Source organism: Otolemur garnettii, unplaced genomic scaffold (genome assembly GCF_000181295.1).
Source record: "Otolemur garnettii isolate 467f Iridium unplaced genomic scaffold, OtoGar3 scaffold00119, whole genome shotgun sequence".
NCBI classification, from domain to species: domain Eukaryota; kingdom Metazoa; phylum Chordata; class Mammalia; order Primates; family Galagidae; genus Otolemur; species Otolemur garnettii.
Window position 1 is genome coordinate 6,386,986 of NW_003852514.1, and position 20,145 is coordinate 6,407,130.

The 20,145-nt window shown below is 55.5% G+C and overlaps 2 protein-coding genes across 5 annotated transcripts in view; one reads left to right on the forward strand and one right to left on the reverse strand.

The window, feature by feature from the left end:
• The window catches only part of CCM2 (CCM2 scaffolding protein), a 56,407-nt gene extending 46,263 nt beyond the window's left edge, over positions 1-10,144 (forward strand). For 3 of the 4 annotated variants that reach the window (XM_012809986.2, XM_012809987.2, XM_023517714.1), the window contains 6 exons: positions 1,519-1,655; positions 3,047-3,182; positions 6,375-6,432; positions 7,044-7,182; positions 7,882-8,020; positions 9,465-10,144. In XM_012809986.2, coding sequence (XP_012665440.1) covers positions 1,519-1,655; positions 3,047-3,182; positions 6,375-6,432; positions 7,044-7,182; positions 7,882-8,020; positions 9,465-9,745 — 890 coding nt within the window. In that variant the 3' untranslated portion in view covers positions 9,746-10,144. Of the gene's footprint in view, positions 1-1,518; positions 1,656-3,046; positions 3,183-6,374; positions 6,433-7,043; positions 7,183-7,881; positions 8,071-9,464 lie in introns of all 4 variants that reach the window. The other variant, XM_023517715.1, reaches the window with a different exon arrangement.
• Positions 10,145-11,555: 1,411 nt separating this feature from the next.
• NACAD (NAC alpha domain containing) lies at positions 11,556-18,786 on the reverse strand. Its single transcript, XM_003797598.3, has 8 exons — positions 18,705-18,786; positions 13,246-16,284; positions 12,927-13,039; positions 12,774-12,845; positions 12,275-12,421; positions 12,036-12,182; positions 11,758-11,880; positions 11,556-11,642 (listed from the first exon to the last, which is right to left on the reverse strand). The coding sequence occupies exons 1-8, from the start codon at positions 18,769-18,771 to the stop codon at positions 11,628-11,630; spliced, it is 3,723 nt and encodes a 1,240-aa protein (XP_003797646.1). The 5' UTR covers positions 18,772-18,786; the 3' UTR covers positions 11,556-11,627.
• Positions 18,787-20,145: the final 1,359 nt, after the last annotated feature.

Here is a 20,145-nt window from a genome sequence, read left to right on the forward strand (position 1 = left end):
TTTTTTTTTTTTGGCTGAGGCTGGGTTTGAACCCACTACCTGCAGCATGTAGGGCTGGCGCCCTACTCCTTGAGCCACAGGTGCCACCCTTAAAATGTTAAAAAAAGGCCGGGCGTTCTGGCTCATGCCTGAAATCCTAGCACTCTTGGGAGGCCGAGGTGGGTGGATTACTTGAACTCAGGAGTTTGAGATTAGCCCGCAAAAATCAAGACTCTGACTCTACTAAAAATAGAAAAACTGAGACAAGAGAATCGCTTCAGATTTCTGTGAGCTATGATGCCACGGCACTCTACCCAGGGTGACAGCTTGAGCCTCTGTCTCAAATAAATAAAAATAAAAAAAAATAAAATGTTAAAAAAGTAAAGAGAAACAAGTGAAATTAGTTTCATTAATATATTTGATTTAGCCCTTTATGTCCAGAATACTATCATGTAAGCATATAATCAGTATAAAAATCTTACAGCTATTAAGTTTTGTTTTGTCAGCTCTGAAGCCCTCTGTGTAGTTTATACTCACAATTTGGTGTTGACTTGTCATGTTCCATGTGCTCAGTAGCACTGTGGCCAGTGGCTGCCACAGGGACAGAGTAGTGCTCACCATCTTACTGTGGAGCTCTGGAGCTGTCCCTCATGGAGCCCCCAGCAGCTTCTTATTTCTGCCTCCTTGTTCCCCCCCGCCCCCACCCCCAACCGATGCAGGCCTGCCCTTAAGACCCCAGCACTAGGGGCACTCTAGGCTTTGCTTCTAGCCCAGAAGTCCTCCCGTGTTTGTTTGACTGATGTGCTAGCTCTTGGAGTCCTGCTGTCTAGACATTGGCCTCTCTCCTGCCATTGGGCAACCTGAAGTCTTGGGAGGCTGAGGCAAGAGAATTGCTTGAGCCCAAGAGTCTGAGATTGCTGTGAGCTATGATGCCATGGCACTCTACCCAGGGCGACAAAGTGAGACTCTGTCTCAAAAAGAAAAACACAAACAAAAAAACCTGAAGTCACCCTGTGTGTCACATGAGAACCTCTCCACATGGGGAGGCTGTGGGTAGGGCATTAGAAACAGGGGCACCAGGATCTGACCACCTAGATCATCACCTAGATTCTGCCACTCACATATTCTCAGTCCATACCTTTCGCCTCACTAAGCCTCAGTTTACCCATCTGTAAGAAAAGAGTGCCTTGGACTGGAACACATGGAAACCTTATGGAGGTAGACTATTCTCAGGCTTTTGTTTGTGGTCTATTATGTATAAACTTAAACCATGTGAAATTGCAGGGTGACTCAAGCTCTGGTGCCCAGGTACTCAGGTATCAACTGGTTCTACCTTTGTTTAGGGAGGCAAAGAAGGGGAAGGGGACCTGCCCAGAGGGTGTGTCTGGTGCAGGACTATCAACCTGGTCTTCTGACAGTCACCTAAGCCAGGTAAAGGTCCCTCGAGCAGCGTTGTAAGAGCAGCCCGGGCTGGTGCCTTAAGTGTCCATCACACCTGCCTGCCTTCTGCGTTAACCTGAGATGGTATTGACTTCTCAGCCCAGGACCCGGGTATCTCCCCCAGCCAGAGTCTGTGTGCGGAAAGTTCCAGAGGCCTCAGTGCAGGCTCGCTGTCAGAGAGCGCAGTGGGGCCAGTGGAAGCATGCTGCCTGGTCATCCTGGCTGCAGAGAGCAAGGTGAGACCTCCTAAGGCCACACTTATCCAGGCCAGGCCCTGCCCCTGGCTCCACCTAGGCCCTCATGTCCTGCCTTACCATGCCCAGCCCTGGCCAGGGCCCTGGACCTAGCTAGTTCTTGCCCATCTACCCAGCTCTGCCCCAGGCCCTGCCTTTACCCTGGCCCAGCCCACAGTTCTTTTCTACCTGTGGCCACGTCCCCAGTCCTACCCCAGGTCCCACTCAGCCCAGCCCCTCCCCCCCTCAGTCCTGTTCCTGAGACTGGGACTGCGGCAGGCTGTTTGCTCATCATTCTTCCCTTCGTGGTGCTTCACTCTCCTCTTTCCTGGTTGGGGGTGGTGGTGGCCACCTGACCTGCCTGGCATTAAGGACTGGGCTTGCAGTTTCCTCGCAGACTGGAAGAGCCACAGCTGGGCATTTGTGGGTTTGTGGCTCCCCTCAGCCACCCAGAAGCTATACGGCCTCCAAGAGTCACTGCATCTGTAAAATGGATAGTAGTGACCTTCCATCTAAAATTTCGTCTAGGCTTGGCACCTGTGGCTCAAGTGGCTAAGGCACCGGCCACATACACCTGAGCTGGCGGGTTCGAAGCCAGTCTGGGCCCGCCAAACAATGATGGCTGCAACCAAAAAATAGCTAGGCGTTGTGGCAGGCGCCTGTGGTCCCAGCTACTTGGGAGGCGGAGGTAGAAGAATCGCTTGAGCCCAGGAGTTGGAGGTTGCTGTGAGCTGTGATGCCACAGCACTCTACCCAGGGTGACAGCGTGAGGCTCTGTCTCAATAAATAAATAAATAAATAACTTAACAAATTAAAATAAAACAAAATAAAATATCCTCTAGTCATTGTTTCCATCTCAACCATATAATTCTTTGTTTGGAGAGCTGCCCTGTGCATTGTATGGTATTGAAAGGCATCCTTGGCCTCTGCCCTTGGGACAACTAAAAATGATTCTAGATAGTGCCACATGCCCCCAGGAGGGATGCAGATTCGCTCCAGCTGAGAGCCACTGCTTTACACAGCAGACTTATAAAACCCTACCTCCAGGTGGACTGTGATACTTCTGGTAGCTTCTCTCCCATCCTTCCCAGGCTAGGGTAGGAGTTGTAGGTTCAGATTGCGAGGAGGTGGGGGAGGCAGCTGATACTTGTGCTCTGCACTGTCTCCTCATATCTGCAAGGCCACATGGGGGCCGCCATCTGGTCCTAGATGGAATTCTAGTTGGCCAAGTCTCTTTTTGACACCCTATGTGGGCAGTGGAAGGCAGAGAGGTGCTTGACTTTAGTGTCATTCATATTTATCGAACACCTGAGAAATTCCCTGGAAGTTTCCTGGGAAGGCATAGTTCCCAGCCCTGCCAGGCTGACCGAGCAGCTACTGTCCCCCTGCTGCAGGTCGCTGCGGAGGAGCTCTGCTGCCTGCTGGGCCAGGTCTTCCAGGTTGTGTACACGGAATCCACCATCGACTTTCTGGACAGAGCGATATTTGATGGGGCCTCCACCCCGACCCACCACCTGTCCCTGCACAGCGGTATGTTGGTGAGAGTGGGCAGTGAGTTGGGGTGGGGGCAGGAGGGACCTCTGCAGTGGCCCTCTCCTCCCTGTGAGTGACAATGGGGACAGTTAGCACAGTTACTGCTGTTGCTGGTGGCCTTTGTTTCTAGATTCCACCATTCATACTAGTCCATAGGATTTAATCAGAGCAAAAACATTGCCTGTCCTTCAGGGACCTGTTTTCAGCACAAACACTGGGCCAGCTCAATGGGTTCCTGGTGTAAGTTTGGTGGCCATGGACACTTGTTATAGAACCACATGTGTCTAAAATTGCTTCACCTAACTCAGAACAAAGACAGGACCAGGAGAAGTCTCCTAGAAGTGGAGCATGTGAGAGAATTGAGAAGGCTGAGTGGTTCTGGGGACCTTCTGTATGTCCAGACATGGCTGTTCTCAGTGTGAGGGCTCCTTCTGGGACCATGGCCAGGCCTGCGGGGTGCTGCCCAGGTTGCCCTGGGAGGCAGCCCATGTGCTGAGTGGGAAAGTAAAGGGGTTGCTGAGGGCTGCACAGCCAGACCCGTGTTCAGAGCTGCTATCACATGTAGGCTGGTTATAGAGCAGCATCTGGAATCCATTAGTTCATACAAAGTAACTTAATAGATAAGGTCACTTGAGCCAAATCTTCTGAACACCAAGATCATCTATTTCTCAAATATATTGATTATTGAGGGTTAATGGTTTGTATAAAAAGAAAGTGGAAATAATGCAGCTTGTTGCCTGTAATTTCTTTTTCTGGAGATAAGTCCTAGCCCTCTACCCCTCCATGCTAATTCTCACGTCTCAGCCAAGAAGGTAAGTGGTAGAGAGCCTTGGGGAAGTCCATGCGTGGTGTGAGAGCAGGAGCTCAGTGCCTTCTTCCTTTTTTCGAGCCAGAGCCCTGTGTGGTGGGCACCTCACACCCTGCGTAGTCTCTGAGCACTCAGGCATGTGTTTTTGTTTTGTTTTTTTAGGCAGTGTCTTGCTCTGTCCTCCTGGTCTGGAATGCAGTGGCACAATCATAATTCACTGCATCTCAAACTTCTGAGTGCTCACGGTCCTCCTGCCTCAGCCTCCCGAGTAGCTAGGACTATGAGCTCATGCCACCACATCTGGCTTATTTTTGTAGAGATAGGGTCCCATTATATTGCTCAAGCTGGTCTTGAACTCCTGGCCTCATATAATCCTTCTGCCTCAGTGTTCCAAAATGCTGGAATTATAGGCATGAGTCTCTGCATCCAACCCAGGCACACTCACTTGACAACCCAGTGAGGTAGATACAGTCTTTGCCCCCATTTTAGAGATAGGGAAGTTAAGGCTTGGTGGTAAGCAGCTTGTCCAGGGTGATACACTGTGCAAAGAGCAGGTGATTTATTGAGCTGTAGTTAACATCCAATTTCAGTGTGGTTGCTTTGGCTCTTGTGCAGTAGAATTCCCACTGGGGTCTTTTTTTTCTTCTTTTCTTTCTTTTTTTTTTTTTTTGAGACAGTGTCTCACTTTGTCACCCTTGATAGAGTGCTGTGATGTTATAGCTCACAGCAACCTTAAATTCTTGGGCTCAAGTGATTCTCTTGCCTCAGCCTCCTAAGTAGCTGGGACTACAGGCAGCCACCACAACACCTGGCTATTTTAGAGATGGGATCTTGCTCTTGCTCTTGCTCAAGCTGGTTTCCAACTCCTGAGCTTAAGGAATCCACCTGCCTTAGCCTCCCAGAGTGCTGGGAATATAGGTGTGAGCCACAGTGCCCAGCCTTGGGGTCTTTAGCTGGGAGCAGAAAGGAAAGGATGGGAGAAAAAAGCTTTTTCTTTAATAAAGTTTTTTACTAAAAGTACACAGGTCATAGTATACAGTTGAATGAGTTTTCACTAAATAAGCTGTTGTAACTCCTCTACTCGGGGCTCCTTCAGTGGGCTTCCTGCCCTGCCAGCCTTATCCCAAGACTTCTCTGCAGGAGCCGCACATACATATGCACACAAATATCACACATATGTGCACACATCCTCTGCTTGCTTCTTTCTCAGGGCTTTGCTTGCTGAATACTAGTAAGTTCCCTGCTGCCATGACAGATCCTCAAAACTAGCAGCTTAAACAGCACAGATCTGTTCTATAATTGTATAGGTTAGAGTCCAAATGGTCTCCATAGGCTAAAATTGAGGTGTCTACAGGGCTGGCTCCTTCTGGAGGCTCCAGGGGAAGAAGCCTGCCCTTGCTTTCTAGCTCCAAGAGGTGCCCCTTGCTTTGCTCTCCACCTTCCTTAGTGTGCATGGCCACCCCATGGCATAGGCCACTGTCATCTTCCTCTGACTCTCAGCCTTTCTTCTCCCATGTTTCAGGACCTTTGTGATCATGCTGGGCCCACCTAGACAATCCAGGGTGATCTTCCTATTTCAAGGTCAGCTGGGTAGCAACCTTAACTCTCCTTTGCTGTGTAACATAACATATTCACAAGTTCTGGAGGTTAGGATGTGGACAACCTTCATGGGCCATTATTCGGACTGCTCTGCTTACCTTGTTTCCGCTCCCAGAAACATACCTTTTTTCTCCCATCCTTTCCTTTCTGCTCCCATGTAAAGTCTTATACTTTTCCCAAGACTTACCTGCCTTTCAGAAGTTTTGCTCACTGCCAGTATTGGTGTGGAAATGTCCCTTTCCTCAGGTTTGGAATTATGAACTGCAGTCTGTTGCTGAGACCTATTGTCACTTTTTGAGTGTTACCCACATAGCTGTACTGCACCAGATCCTTTGCTGGTCTCAGGGTCATAGGTGTCCCAAGCCCTCAGTTGTGTCCAGGCTGGGGGTCAGTTGCTTGGTTCTGGCTGACTTCTGCTGTGTGACCTGGCTTAAGTGAGGATAGGTGACAGGTGGGTTAAAGAAGACAAACCCCTGTGACCCTGCCTGGCACATAGCTGATAGCCCCAAAGGCAGCTATCGTTGGCTTTGGCAATGTGCGAACCCTCCACGGACTCCAGCTACAACAGAATGTGCATTCAGCAGGATCCTGTGAATGTGCAGGGAGGGGCCTTGCCCTGTAGCACATGACACTTTCAGGGTGACTCAGTGATGCAGGACTGCAGGACATCTGAAGGCCAGGCCTGCTACTTTCTCCAATAAATGTAGCAGTGGGGCTGGACTTGAAATGCCTCCTCTGCACATATCTGAAAGTTGCCTGGGTTTTGTATGTCTTCCTTACAGATGACTCTTCGACAAAAGTGGACATTAAGGAGACCTACGAGGCAGAAGCCAGCACTTTGTGAGTACATGTGCCCCTGAGCCCCAGGGTTAAACAAACACCAAACACATTGCCTGTTGTGTGGTCACCCTACCCTGTTGGTAGCTTCTAGAGCCTTTCCCTCCCTTTGGGCTCTCCCTGCCCTTCTATGGCCTCCAGAGTGACCTTGTAAAGGGCATATTGGATAAGTGTCTTTCCTCTGCAAACCTGGGTCTCTGGCCTGCCAGCCCTGTGCTTATAGCCTGTCCCCTCTGCAGGAACTCAGCCCATGCCCTCCTTTCCTGCCACCCCTCCCTCCCTTCCCCAGCTCCAGGCACTTCCTGAGGAGACTGTCCCCTAGGCCTCCCTCAGCCTGTCACTCCCAACAACACTGCCCACCCCCTTGGCCCTCATGCTTCCTCCCTCCCTCAAAGCCTTTGTGAGAGTCCTACCTTGATGGGAGCCCCAGAACCAGGCCGAGCTGAACACCTCTTGCACCTGGCCAGCTCTCCTTTTGTATCCCTGTTATTGTCACCATTTCCCTGCTCCAGAGCAGGGTCCTGTGCACATGTGGCACTGGTTAGGCTCCCTGAAACCTACGTGGGATAGAGGGGTCAGGGAAGCTGCCTGCCCACATGCTATGTCCCCTTCAGCTCCTTCCCTGACTCTGTGGACATGGGTGGAGTGTCGCCATTGTCCTTCTACATTCGGCCATCATCTCATGGCAAGACAGTCAGTGAGAGTGAGCTGAGCGCGAGTGCCACGGAGCTGCTGCAGGACTACATGCTGACGGTAGGCACTAAGTGGGGAGGAGGGCAGGCAGCGGCAGGGGCAGGCTTTGACCACTCCAGAGCAGACAGTTGAGCATACCTGGTCAAGTTTACCTATGTTACTGCCTTTTCCTAGGAGCCAGCCTGGGAGAGCCATGGGGTTGGTGGGGCTGAGTTGGAAGTGCTTTGGCTGTCAGGGCTGGACCATAGCCCATGCCCAAGTCTCAGGAGGTGGGGATGGCAGACCCCAAAGGCCATTGGCCAGACACTTTCTACTGAGGTTTTGTCATTGAAAGCTTTGTCTCAATCTGTATGTGTTTTGCTTCCCGAGGCACCATCATGGGCACCAGGTCACCAGCTTCCCACCCCTACCCTGCTGACTCTTGTGTGGACCCCCTGCCACCTGCACACCCGAGTGGTGCTGGTGTTCCAGCTCAGGGGAAGTAGGTTGCCTGGGTGCCTGCATCTCCTCTGGGTGGCTCCCAGGCCAGGCCTGACAGGATGAAAATGCACTGTGGGCATTCTGACTGCATAGGCCATGCAGATGTGAAGCTAGAGATGGCCAGGGGGCTTGGTGTGGGCTTGGCACCCACTGTGCAACTGTGCCCATCGTGCCTGCCATGGGACCTCCCCTCAGGGTTAGCAGCCACAGCAGGGTGGGGCTAGCTGCCACTTCTTGCCCACTGTGCCCCGCCCAATACCTGGCTTTGCTCTCTTGCAGCTGCGCACCAAGCTGTCATCACAGGAGATCCAGCAGTTTGCAACTCGACTGCATGAGTACCGCAACGGGGCCTCCATCCATGAGTTCTGCATCAACTTGCGGCAGCTCTATGGGGACAGCCGCAAGTTCCTGCTGCTTGGTGAGGGGGATCCTGAGAGGGTGACCAGTTCAAAGCTTATGACCTCCTAGGTGGGTGGGATGAGGGCTCCATCAGGGATGGGAAGTTTGAACCAGAGGTGGTTGTCAGAGTGCAGGCCCAAGGTCAGAAGAGGTCTTTCCAGGACTGCTGGGGGCCACCAACTGTCCTTCCCTCTCCTGGGAGCCCTTGAGTTGAGCTGGGTGGGTCCTGCCAGGAAGCAGCAGAGCATTCGTGGGAGCAGGGCTGGGAATGAACAAAACCCTGAGATGTGGGAGGAGTGCTGGAGAGCAGTCAGGAAGACATGGGTTTGGTGGATGTGTAGGAGTTTGGGCAGAAGCAGGCAGAGAAACCAGCCTTTGCCAAGACCCCAAAGAGCTCACTGCATTAGATCAGAGAAGCTGGCAGGCTGGGAGATCTGGGCTACCTCAGACAGCTGGACTGAGACTCTCATTGGCAGACATCAGGTATCAGCCCCTCACTTTGAGGGGACAGTGACTCGGCTGCAGCTTCTCCTTCTGCTGACACTTAGAACATAGCAAGTTGGTGGTAGCTAGTTGAGGGCTTCTTAGTCTTGAGCCCCTGCCCTTAACAAGCCAAGGAAGATGGGTTTGTTACCCTCAACCAAGCCTGGTGAGCTCATGGGAGGATAAAGGGCTGGGCTGGGGCAGGCTGTCTGCACATAGGCCTTTCTTTCTTTCTTTCTTTTTTTTTTTTTTGAGACAGAGCCTCAAGCTGTTCCCCTGGGTAGAGTGCCCTGGCATCACAGCTCACAGCAACCTCCAACTCCTGGCTCAAACGAGTCTCCTGCCTCAGCCTCCCAAGTAGCTGGAACCACAGGCACACATAGGCCTTTCTAAACAGCACCCCATACCTTTCATGCTGGGGCCTGTGAATCCTCCTGGCATAGGGCTCTGCCTGCCCACCTGCAACAGGGGCAGGCAGCAGTCTCTTCTGAGAGACACGTTGAACCTCCTGCATAGGAGGATGGCCTTCTAAGTCAGGATGGTCACCCTAGGCTGGGCTATGGCTGGGAAATAGCAAGTTTTGGCATGAGGCCTTCCTCTGAGAGACTGCACCCTCATTGCTAGCTGCTAGGAGGCAGATTCAAGGACTGTTCTGTACCTCAGCTTTCTTATCTGTGAGATGAGGGCTTCACGAGGACTGATAGAGAATGAGAGGAGGTCATGGACACCTTGTTGGGTAGGGGCCACAAGGCCAGGAAGGGTGGGTGTGCCAGAGGCAGTAAGCTGCTTAGGGCCCATGGGCACCAGGGCACATGCTTTCAACCCCAGTAGACAGATGTGGTAAGCCTGCCATTGGCGCACCCAGGCTGTGGCGCCCAGGTGCAGCTATGGCCACGTCTGGGGACTCTGAGCTCTGGGAGCAGAGCTGAGTAGGCTGAGGCCACCTGGAAGATGCCATGCTAGGTATCTTGTATCTGTAGGTCTGCGGCCCTTCATCCCTGAGAAGGACAGCCAGCACTTTGAGAACTTCCTAGAGACCATTGGTGTGAAGGATGGGCGCGGCATCATCACCGACAGCTTCGGCAGGCACCGTCGAGCGCTGAGCACCACATCTAGCTCCACCACCAATGGGAACAGGGCTGCAGGCAGCTCCGATGACCGGTCGGTGCCCTCTGAGGGGGACGAGTGGGACCGCATGATTTCGGACATCAGTAGTGACATCGAGGCACTGGGTTGCAGCATGGACCAGGACTCAGCATGACAGGTGGCAGGCAGGGGAGTACCCTCACCTTCTGCACAGTCATCCCAGGCCTTCCTGGGAGGAGTGATTTGACCTGTGTGTCACCCCTTCCACCTGCTGGAGGCTGGGGAGGAGCTCCAGGCACAGGTGGCCCCAGGGCTGGCGCAGATCCTCCACTGTGAAGGAGCCAGGAGCTGCTGAGGGATACACCCCAGTGCTAGGTGGAAAGATCTGAGCCTCGTCCACCGGGGCTCTGCCAAAGCCTGCACCACATCCCTGTTTGGGGAGGGCTGGGCTGAGCTGGCAGGGAGAGCCACTCCTGTCAGCCAGGGCCCTGGACAGATGTCAGTTTGCACATGATGTTTCCATGTAACTCTCAGAGACGTTAAAAAGAAGTTTACCACAATGTGAATAATTTAATCTCTGGTTGCCAAGCATGTTTCTGATCTATTTGGGTAAAAGCCAGGGTAGGTGTCTATTTTGGCCTCTGTCCCTGGGCCACATCTGCCCTGCAGCACCTAGGGCTGGGCACAGTATTGGCGGGGCTGGTGTGAGGCAGCAGCTCTCATGCCACAGGAAGCACTTACTTGGATTTTATTTTTGTAGACACGGGATAGGAGCAAGTGTTCTGGGGCCTTTCATGGGCGGCAGGTATAGTGTGAGCCACATGAGTGCCAGGGACTCCTTGATCGTTATATTCTATGCAGTGGACAAAGTTTCCTTCCCCTACTCTCACAGGTGACTTCCTTGGGAACAAACTCTATACTCCTCTGTGGACCAGAGTACCATTTGTGGGACGTCATCATCTTGAGGTCCAGGTCTTTAGAGAGACCAACGTGCTCTTCTGCCGCCCTTCCCTGTGACCTTGTGCTGTCCCTGTCTCCCTCCTACCCCCAGTGAGCTCTTCCCCACAAGTCCTGTTGGCTTCAGTCTTGCTTTTACCCTTTAGGTCCCTGCAAACTTTCCTTGGGACACGTGGAGGTAGGAGGGGAGGTAATCTGGGGTCAGGTTGTCCTGGGCCTCTCCTTCCACTAAAGCAAGCTGGGAGCATCTGTGTCCCAGCTGAGCCCGCCCCCACCCCAAGGGTGCATCTAGGAAGCCCCCAGGCTGAGGAGATTGGACGGTCACATCCCCATACTGTCCAGGCTGGGGGCTATGTCCTGTTGGGTGGAGGGACTGCCTGTTAGGCCCTGCCTGTGGAGGGAGGATGCAGAGCCTCAAGGCCTTCGTGGATGTCCGAATTGTGAATAAGCTAAGCCAGAAGGTTTGGAGTGTCCTGAAAGCACTTTCCAGAACAAAGTGGTTGGGTCTGTATGGTATCTCAGCTTTAGAACAGGCAGGTAGCCAGGACAGTGTTTAATAGAGAGAATTCTCTCTTTCTTGGGCTGTCCTAGAGCTGCTTCCTCATGTGAGGGTCTTGGGCCAGGGAAGGCAGAAAAGCAATTATTGATATTGTCTCTAGGTGGACGTGCAAATAGGCCTGCCCTGGAGGCAGCAGGAGAGACTGAAGGCAAACCAAAAAGTCTTCTGGGCTCCTGCCCCTACCAAAACCTGCCTTATGCATCTCTGGTGGGAGGGGAGGTCACAGTGCCCAGCCCACCCCTCTCAGGCTAAACCTGGCCTTTTGTGGGCCTTCTTTGTGAAGAGTCACAGTAGCCACATGCCTGCCCGTCCAAGACCCTGGCCCAAATGTGGCCCCGGCACTTGTGGCCCCCCAGCAGAAAGAGTCAAGGACAGGAACAGAGCTGGGCTGAGGGGACACCAGGGGGCAATGAGGAGATGACTGAGATCAGAGAGAGGACACAAGGGGCAATGAGGGCACAAGGGGCAATGAGGGCACACCAATTTATTGAGCAGCAGAGCTGGGGGAAGGGGCAGGATGGACCCAGCTTCAGGTCAGCAGCTACATGGTCAGTTCCTGCAGAAATCGCAGACAGTGTCATGTTGGAGGAGGCACCCCTGCCCCCAGCAGAGCCAATAGCAGGACCTCTGGGAGACCCTTGGGTGCAGGGGAGGGGCCAGTGCTTGCTTACCATGATGGCATTGACGATATCACTGTGGTTATCTCTCAGGGCCCTCACAGCCTTGGCCCTAGACACATTGGCTTGGGCCATCACCAGCTCGATGTCACGCAGCTCCAGCCCTGCCTCATCCACCTAGGGTGGGGGAAACTGGGGGTAGCTGGAATTGCCTGAGGCCCCTGGGCCAGAGCCCTTCCCTGGAGGGCCCCCTAGGTAGATCCCTCCCCTGGAGGCAGGGCTCCCCAGGCAGACCCCTCCCTATGAAGGGTCCTAGAGTCCCTGGAACTAACCTCCTCCTCTTCTTCGTCTTCCTCCTCTTCACACTCTGGTCTCACCCGGGGCCTGGGTGCTGACTCAGGGATCAGGGCTGAGGGCTCTGAGGGCACCTTGAACTTCTCAGCTGCAGCTTTGTGCACTTGTTGGGACAAGTCCTCTATCTGCCGCATAGGAAACAGTGTGTGTCAGTAGAGCCCACACACTGCCTATCCCCTGTTCCCCTTGTTCTGCCATAGCTATGGCCAGGACAGACCTTGGCTTCGCCAAAGACCACATAAGTGTCCGAGGCTGGGCTCTTGAAGACATCAGGCTTGGCGATGACAAAGAGGATGTTCTTGGACTTCTGGATGGTGATCCTTGTGACTCCTTGAATTTGCCGTAAGCCCAGCTTCGACATTGCCTGGGAGCACAGGGCAGAGCTGGGCTCTGAGCTGGCATCAGCCCAACTTGGGCGAAGAAGCCAGCACAGTGCCCCAAAAAGCAACGAAAAGTTCTACCAAAACTTCCTGGCGACCCTGGGTGGTCAATCTTTCCCCATGTACAGAAGGGATCTGGTCTGAGTCTGTAAGGGCTCTTGTGACATTCCAGATTCAGCTGTTTAGGGAAAGGTCTGCGGGCTCCCTGGCATTAACCCAAAGGTCCCCAATGGGTGGGATTTGGTTAGTTGAGGAATATGAGGCGTCTTGCGAAGGACATTCCCTTACCAAGGATGGTCCCAGTCCTGGAGTTCCAGGGTGGAGCCACCAGCTCACCTTTCGGGCCTTCTTCTCACTGCGACTCTGCTTGGCTTTGGCAATGGTCTCCTCACTGCTGCCTGTTGGGGCCTGAGGGAAGGTGAGGGCTGAGCACCATGGGTCAGGGTATGGTGCCCTCCCAGAGGCCCCCCGCTCCCCTGGACAGGGCACCTGGGCTGGGCACTGTGTGGTCTGAGGTGCCGATGTGTCCTGCTCATCCAGCTCGGCTGACGACTCCCCATGACTGTCTGAGCGCTGGCCTGAGCCTGGGGCCTGAGGTGAGTCTGGGGAAGGGGAGAGGTGTAAGGATGGTCTCTCTTAGTGGGAGGACTTGGGGACATGGCCCTCCTGCCACACTGGGGCCAGAGGAAGCAGTGCTGGCCCTCCATGCTGGAGCATGGGGTCTGGGCTATGGCAGTTGACGGTCAACCCTGGGGAGGAGTCGAACTGGCTTGAATCCTGGGGGCCCCACCTCCATGCTCCTCCCTACCTTCCTCCAGGCTGTCTTCATCCTCTTGCTGCTCAGAGGCTGGGAGCCCTTGTGGGTTAGCTGGGCTCCGGGTCCTAGAGCGAGGAGGCACTTGGCAAGGAGGCGAGATCAGCAAGGCCAGGTCTTTGGCATCCATAGGGGCTGCCTTGGGGCTGAGGGGGGAGTGGGACAAGAGGCTGACCCTCGACCCAGCTCCTGGAGGCTGCAAGATTCCTGAGACAGCAGCAGCTGCTGGCAGGGCTCCTGCCTGGGGCGGTGGGAGGCCTGGGGGCTCCTTATCCCCCATGGAGTCTTCCTGGGGGCCCTGGCACAAGCAGGGGGAAGGGAGCTCCAGTGGGGGTGGGGATGCCCCGGCAAGGACGCCAGGAGTAGAGGTGTCAGGGCCTGGGAGCTTGTCCTGGGGTGCACTGGGTGGGCCCCTGGCACCATATCCTCCGGATGGGGGAGAGGAAGGGCTGAGGGTTCTGGGTACTTCTTTGGGCAGCTCACCACTGCCCAGGCCCAGCACAGGCTCCAGTTGCTGGGAGGAGGGTGCAGACACAGGGGCACAATCTTCAGGACAGCCTCTGTCCAGCCCAGATGTAGCCTCTGCTGGGGACTCTGGGCAGGACCCCAAACAGGCCTCTGTGTCCACAGCTGTGGGAAGCCTGGGTTGTGGAGTAACCTCGCCACTTGGGCCCCTTCCCTCTGTGGCTGGGTTCAGGGGCTGTGCTTGGTGGACCTCAGGGCAAGCAGCAGGACAGGCCTTGGGAGCCTCCCCTGCATCTTGAGGTTCTGCTCCAGGTCCATGTCCCTGTGCTGGTGGAGCAGGGCCTCCTTCCCTTTGGTTCTCAGCCCCCAGGGCCTTATTTGGGACGGAGTGGGGCTCAGCAACATCACCAGTGTACACTTGCGCTTCCAGACATGCTTCCCACTTGGGCACAGAAAGCCCTTCAGCTAATTCCCCCCCGGCAGCAGAGGCAGACTTGGGAGGACCGGGGGCCTCCACACCCAGGGTGGCACATGCATCTTCATGTGAGGCCCAGGGGGCCTCTGCTTCTGCAGTTGGTTCTGGGTCATCCTGTTGAGCCTGGTCCAAGGCTGGAGGCTCCAGGTCTCTAGGGAGGACTCTGTCCCTCTCCTCAGGTGCTGGCCTCAGTTCTAATGCCACACCTACTTCTACTTCTTGGTCCATGGAGGTCATGGGCTCTGTCCCTGGGACACAGTCTGCTTCTGCTTGCAGAGCCTGAGGGGTGACCATAGCCACAGGCTCCTGGCCTGAGGGGGAGTCTGCATCTTGTAGGGACAGAGGTGCTGCCACAGCACACTTCTGGGGTAAGGTATGCTCCTCTTCAGTCTGCTGGGACCCAGGCGTGACTGCAGCCACAGGCTGTGGGCCTGAGGGGAGGCCTGGACGTCCTTCCTTCAAGTTCTGAGGTGGGTTTGGGCATAATGTGAAGCTTGCTTCTTCCTGCAGGGTTGAAGGTATTTCTGCAGTGACAGGCTCCTGGTTTAAGGGAGTGCTTGTGCCCTTCTGTTGGTGCTGAGGCATTGCTCCGACAGTGGGAGCTTGTCCAGTGGCAGAGGCTGCTTCCTCCTCCCCAGCCTGTAGGGTCACTCTGCTTACTGCGTCCAACTGGAGGCCTGGGGCTGCCTGCACAGTATGAGTGGTCACAGTGGCAGCAGACTCCTGGCCTATGATGAGGCCTTCTTCTGATGTTTCCTCGATGGACTCCTGGCTTTGGGTGAGATGGATCTCTTCCCGTGAGACCAGAGGAGTGGCCTCTAGACCCCAGGGTGCAGCCACCTCCTGAGCCTGTGGTCCCTTGACACCACCTCTGCTCTCCTCCTCTGTCTCCAGAACACTGTCCTGGGGCAAGGTGGTAGACTGTGCGTGGGGCTCCCCACTGTATAGTCTCTCGTCCTCTGCTCCTGCATAGGAGGTTGAGTCTGAGTCAGAAGAGGCCCCGGAGGTGTCATCTCGAAAGGCAAAAGCCTCATCCATACCCTCCATGATAGACAGGTCAGATAGGGACTGCAGGAAGGAGGCGGACGTGCTGTCCTCCTCCCCCTCCCCGGCCAGGTCCCCCGCCAGGTCGGGAGCCCCAGCCTTCTCCTCTTCTTCTTCCTCCTCCGGGGGCAGTGGCATCACCTCCACTGCCTCCACCTGGAAGATGAGGCTGCCCTGGAAGGGCAGGAGGGCTGCAGGGATCATTGGGTCATTGGCCAGGAAATCTAGGTCGAAGAAGTGGGCCTCCTGACCCAAGGAGGAGTCACTGTCTGCTGAGAGGCTGGACTCGGAGGACGGGGGTCCCGAGGGCCCGGCAGGGTGCAGCTCTCGTTCATTCATCAAAGACCCCGTGGGGGAGAGGCCCCAGCCTGAGGGGAAGTCCAACCCTTCAGTGGGGGCCAGCAGGCTGAGGGAACAGGAGGGTGACGAGGCCCAGCTGTCCCCATCAGCCGTGATGTAGGAGCCTGAGGGTGAGGCCGGGGTTGAGTCCAGCAGATCATCCAGCAGCTCTGCCTCTGAGTCCCAGGTGTCCCTGTGGGTCCCTTGGCCATGGGGCAGGGTATATGTGGTCTTGGTGGGGGTGGACGGAGGTGTGAAGTAGGAATCAGGGTCTAGGGGAGGGGAAGGCACAGAAGGATCACCCTGAGAACGTGACTCGGGGGGTGGATTTAGGCTCTCATGCCCACCACCCTCCCAGTCCCTGAGCACTGGTTGGGCAGCCCTGGGTGGTGGGAGGGCCTGGCACGTCTCCTCGCCCATCACAATCCGTGCCTCCAAGGTGGCCGGGAGAGGAGCCTCAGGGGACAAAACCTGGGGGGGTAGAACTTCAGGGAGGAACACTGAGCTGGGACTGCCCTCAGCTGGGTCTGCCCATGCTGAGGGGGCCCCATAGGGTCCTGCATCCCAGCTGGCTCCCTCAGGCTGTGGCCGGGTACTCGGCTTGCTGGGCAGGAATGTGAGGGCAAGGGGGCTGGGCCCTGGGCTCAGGACGTGGGGCTCCTGCTGGTCCCCTCTCGGGATGGTGGCAGCAGCTGCATCACAGGATAGATCTGTGGAGACAGAGAAGGACATGAAGCATCCCTTGATGCAACTCTGAGGCAGGTGCCAGTCCAGGGGAGGTGGATTTCTGCTGTCAAGAGCTCAGAGGAGAGCTGGTCAAGGAAGGCAAGAAAGAGAAGAGAAGGGGTGGTATAGTCTCTGAGGGAGAACTTCCAGGAGTTTTGACAGAGCAGAGAGCAGTTGATGGCAGCGTTATGGAGAGGGAGTTTATGGGCAGTGTTGTTGGGTATTAGAAACGGACTTGCCCTGCAGGCTTTGCTCAGGGACATTTCAGCAAGATGCCGCTAACATTTTCAGAGACTGGCTTGCTGTGTCCCACACAATAAGAGGGGTTCAGCTGGGCTTGGCAGGAGAGGCCAGTGATCAGAATCTGACCTCTCAATAGGTGCACCACATAAAGCAGACAGGGGCATACACTATGTGCAGCTCTGGAACATTCCAGGTCTCACCTCTCTGGCTCATCTGTCCTGTCCTTACTGCTTATACTTAAGGCCACCTTGTCAGGGTTACACCAAGGTTCTATCCCTGACCCTGCTCCCCTCCCCCATCCCTGTGGCCATGCAAAAGGGGAACCCAGGGGTCATCACATGCAGCCAAGTTTTTGGAGAGCAGAGACGAAGCGTCCCACTGAGACTGCGTTGAAGCATCCAGCCAGAAGGGCAGTAGTGGGCAGGGATGGTGAATATGGAGTCCAGTGAGAGCACAGGACAACTGCGCAAGGACCAGCAGAAGCTTCTGGCTTAGTCTTCTCCATGTGAGCCACCCCATGTGAGGACAGGATCCTGTCCCGGGAATGGAGCTGCCATCCTGGCCTGTGGCCCATCTCTAGGTCCCTGGTGCAACCCTCCCCCCCCAACCCAAGCAAAACCTCACCATGAAGCCACAGGTGCTCGGTAACTCTGTGGGCTAATACCTCCAGGTCCTGAATGACTCCCTGAACACCAGGAAATAACTTGAATGGGAAATAACTCGCCTGGGGGCTCAAGGCAGCAGAATAAGACCCCTCTGAAGTTGTGCCATACAACACCACTGTGGTTTTCTGCTTCCTGGTCTCTTAACGGGCCTGCTTTTATCACAGGTGGGATCACACTGCACATTCAGTTTTGAATCTAGTTGTTTTCATCCAAGATAATCTCTTAAGTGTTTTTCTGTGTGATCCAAATGCTCACAAGCCTCATTTTCAATGTCTCTGTGACATCCACTTCTTGACCTGAACCAAGACCAAGGACACCTCTCTGTTTGAAGCATTGGATTAAGGCCCACCTGCCTCCAGAGCCCAGCACCAGGGAGGAGCAGCACACAGAGGCTAGTTTTCAAGGCTACAGATGCCTGCCTGGTGACTTTTGCTCTACTACACTCACTGGTGGAAAGGACAGCATCCCCTACACCTCACCTTTCTCATCTGCAAAGTAGAGCGAGGATTAGAGGTGAAGCTGAAGGAGGCGATAGCCACTTTGTCAGGCTGCCCCATCTGCTCTTAGCACCATCAGACAACTGGGCCCTTGGCCACCAGCTGGGACTTGTCACCCAAGGGTTTTGCTGCTGGGGTACTGGGGTAACCTGAGAGAAGAGGGTCCTTTGAGTCCATGCATGCCTGACACCCAACACTAGTAGTGGGTGTGGCTAGTGGGCCATCACTAGGTGCCCTGAGTTGGGCTCTTGGCTCTGGTCCCTGGAGTGGTCCCCACGGCAGGGGAATGTTAGAGCTGGGCCAAGGTTGCAATGGAAGGGAAACCAAAGGCCAAAGGATTTTGTAACTCATTCAAGGTCACCAGTCAAACCAGCACAGAACCAGCACAGGACCCTGGGCCTAAGAAGTCCTGGCCTGTACTGCCTCCTGCCCAGAGTGGAGCCAGAAGCCTGTGTCACCTCTCCGCGAGGTCCTAGACCCCACCAATGGTCCATTCCCAGTGGACTGTGACTATGAATTCTCGCCCACAGCAAGGTGCCCTTGGCCCTACCCAAACCACACATGGCCAACATTCATGGTAGGGCTGTCCAGGCTCTCATCTTCCCCAGGCCCAGTTGGACCCATCATCTTCCATCAGGGGCCACTGATAAACAGGCCACCTCCCCCAAGGCCGCCAGGTCTGCAGTTCTGTGCAGACAATGAAACGCAGATAGGACATAAGTCCCACGACCCCTCAGTCAGAGGCCATGGGCACAAGCCCCCAGGTCGCTCCTGGCTCGCGGAGGGAACTCACCGCACCCCCACCCTTACCTGCGGTACTGATCGCGAGAAGGGCAGGGTTCAGGTGAAGGGAAAGGCAAGGCGCAGAAAGAACGCGGGAGGAGACAAGTGGGCGAAGAGAATGGGAAAGGGGCTGAGGCAGGCTAAATGAAGGGATGGAGCGAGAAACAAGGCTGGAGAGGGGAACAGACAGAGCGGGTGAAGAAGCCGTGACCTCACCTGTGCGGGGCCCGGGTCGGCCTGCTTCAGGCAGCAGCAGCTCGGCACGGGCAGCCTCCCCAGGCATGACCTGGCCGTGCGCCCTCCAGTCCTTCGCTCCCTCCGTCCCTGTCTGACGGCGCCGCCGCCCAGCAGAGCCTGCGCGGCCACCGCCCCTCGACCGGGCGGTGGAGGGGTGACGTCAGCGCCACCCCGCCCGCCCAGCACCCCAAGTGAGCGTGCGCGGGTGCCCGGCACTGCGGAGCATGGGGAGGCACCCCCTCCGTCTCACCCCGCCCTGCGGTGCGGTGCGCGGTCCGAGAGGGCAAGAGGGGCACCTGCGCCCGGCCCTGCCTTTTCCGCAGCACCCCCCCCTCCCCATAGGAATGAGGGATTCGGGGCCAATTTGAGGCCGGTAGCATCGACCCTTAGCTGGGAAGAGGCCTAGGGTGGTGGTTGAGGATTCTGGGTTGAGGGGGCTGGTACTGCTCCGGGGAGACGGGCAGCACAGCTTCCCCCACACCCCTCCACCCCCCTACCCCCCCGCACTCCATCTCCCGGCTCCCGCCAGCCACCACCGTCACTGGCTGACTGGGAAGATGGTGCAGGGCCAGTGAAGGGAAGAAGGCTCCGCCCAGTCCAATGCCTCCATCCAAAAGGTGAGCTGGAGGTGCAACTCCAAGAGTGATTGGCTGGTTCTTGCACTCGTGGTTTCCATGGCAACCGCCTCCTGTCTCCGTGGTAACTGGCTATAGAGCCGGCGAGAGCTGGCAGAGAAGGTGGCCAAGATGGGTCTCCAGGTCTCTCAGAAACTGGAAAATCGGTAATCTTATCCCCCCTGCCCCTAGTTCTCCAGGCAAGGGAAGAAATGCGCCTCTATTCCTGGCAGCCCCTTCTGCCACATCCCCCAAGAGGAAGCGCAGCCCTTGGCCTTCCTGAAATGGGCTCTTGCTTCCACAAAGGCCGGTGCACCACCCAGATTCACTGAGCATCGCCCTCTGCCGTGCCAGGCACTGGGAGACGGATGAATGAGGCATTGTCATCACCAGAGTGGGATAGGGGAATCAAAGCAGCCATTATTACAGACACAGAGGGAGCCATCCACATCCTCAGTCTTCTGCTGGTTCCAATTTCAAGCTCATGAAGCCAGAGGCTGCTCTCTGACTCCCCTTAGACCTGCCTCAAGGATGAGCACCACATACCTGACTGCCTGCGCTGGCCCCCTATACAGAAGGTGGTGGGTTCGAACCTGGCCCCAGCCAAACTGCAACAAAAAAATAGCTGAGTGTTGTGGCAGACGCCTGTAGTCCCAGCTACTTGGGAGGCTGAGGCAAGAGAATCGTTTAAGCCAAGAGTTTGAGGTCGCTGTGAGCTGTGACGCCACAGCACTCTACCAAGGGCGACAAAGCAAGACTGTCTCCTAAAAAAAAAAAAAAAAGAACATCAATTTTAAACAACCTCT